Here is a 1,514-nt window from a genome sequence, read left to right on the forward strand (position 1 = left end):
ACACACAGACACACACAAACACACACACACACACAAACACACACACACACACACACACACACACACACACACACACGCGGCGCACACTTTATAAGACCAAGATAAACACTAAAGGTTCTACCACAAGAGTTTATACAAATTGGAATTAAAATTCATGCTTTCCAGTCAAAATCCTTTTTAGGAGAAGAAAACTACAAACACGTATTCTGACAAGTACATACAAAAGTTGTTTAAAATATACACTGCAATTTTTACTTATCATTTTCATCTATGTAAACGCAGTGTTCATGACATTTACAGGACAAATTAATTTTCTTATGTATTCTAAATACGTCTGAGCACAATTTTTAACAATTCAAGTGCCGCCTGTTCACTCGTTTATCTTTGTTCCAGTAGTAATCCCGAGACTGGAAAAAGGCAGAAATCCTTGAACACAAATTGGTGTTGATTACAAGACAAAAAAAGTCATCTGTCAACTCTGTCGATGATGAAAGACAGGAGATAGATGAAGAAACAAAACGTATGTACATAAACTGTCAATGTGAGTGAGTGATTGCTCTTGGCACTGTTCAGTGGCAAGCCCGCGACGCAAGCTTCTGTCCAACCTCTCCCGAATTCAATGATCTCATCAGGTTGCCATAGTGCTTTTAAAATGTATGGCACACCATTAGCGTCAAAATTTGAGAATATTACAGGCATTGTTGATATTTCCTTCTTAGAAGGGTGTGCTGAAAACTCAAAAATGCCCGTCGGTTCCATTGTGAAGGTCTGAGATGAAATGTTTTTGGGGTGAAGTCTTCCCGAAAACTGTTGTCCGAACTGAATCTGCAATTCTTCATCGCGTTGACTCCCGCAGGGATTTGAATATTTGGACGAATTCTTTAAATCCGTCCTAAGGAACACAGTTGCATTCCCAAATAAGCGATTGGAATAAACACCGGAGTATTTGTCCGGGAACAAAAGTTGCGTTTCGGATGCACAATCTGATGACATCATAGAAATATTTTCAACAGCCCGTCCTTCTTTTTCGCTGACGTAGAACGCTTGCTTGGCCGGCATGGAAGGGTATGGGAAAGAACAGGCGTTTGATTGGTCAATCCACGGCTGATGTCCGAGTAAAAGGTCGGTGACGAAGAAGAAAAGAGCGGTCAGTCTCTGTTTAGTGTCAGGCTCACGCGCTGGGCCGTTAGTAGCGACAAAGATGGCGAAGTCCAGATCGGGAAAAAGCCAGACGAGTGACGTATAGCCGAAGAGTGTTCCAGCGTGCCAGATTCGCCGGTAACCTGCGAAAACATAATACAACATAACACAACACAACACAACACAACATGCTTCTTTACTTGACAAATTTAATTTCAAGCAAGTCATAGATTGGGAATAAAAACTGATCTTGCCATTAATTGGTTCAGTTGGTATCATACTGGGATAAAGCAGTAATGACTCTGGTTCGAACTCCCATTAAAGCGGTCTCAAACTGTTGCTGGGGTGGCAGTTTTCAAGGCCCTACACCTATG

General features: G+C 41.5%; 1 protein-coding gene across 1 annotated transcript in view; it reads right to left on the minus strand.

Moving 5' to 3' along the window:
* Positions 1-134: 134 nt before the first annotated feature.
* LOC101845631 overlaps positions 135-1,514 on the minus strand; it is an 8,561-nt gene continuing 7,181 nt past the window's right edge. Inside the window, exon 6 of the mRNA XM_013085299.2 lies at positions 135-1,283. Coding sequence (XP_012940753.2) covers positions 466-1,283 — 818 coding nt within the window. The 3' untranslated portion in view covers positions 135-465. The remainder of the gene's footprint in view (positions 1,284-1,514) is intronic.

The sequence above is a fragment of the Aplysia californica genome, unplaced genomic scaffold (genome assembly GCF_000002075.1).
Source record: "Aplysia californica isolate F4 #8 unplaced genomic scaffold, AplCal3.0 scaffold00364, whole genome shotgun sequence".
In the NCBI taxonomy this organism is placed as follows: domain Eukaryota; kingdom Metazoa; phylum Mollusca; class Gastropoda; order Aplysiida; family Aplysiidae; genus Aplysia; species Aplysia californica.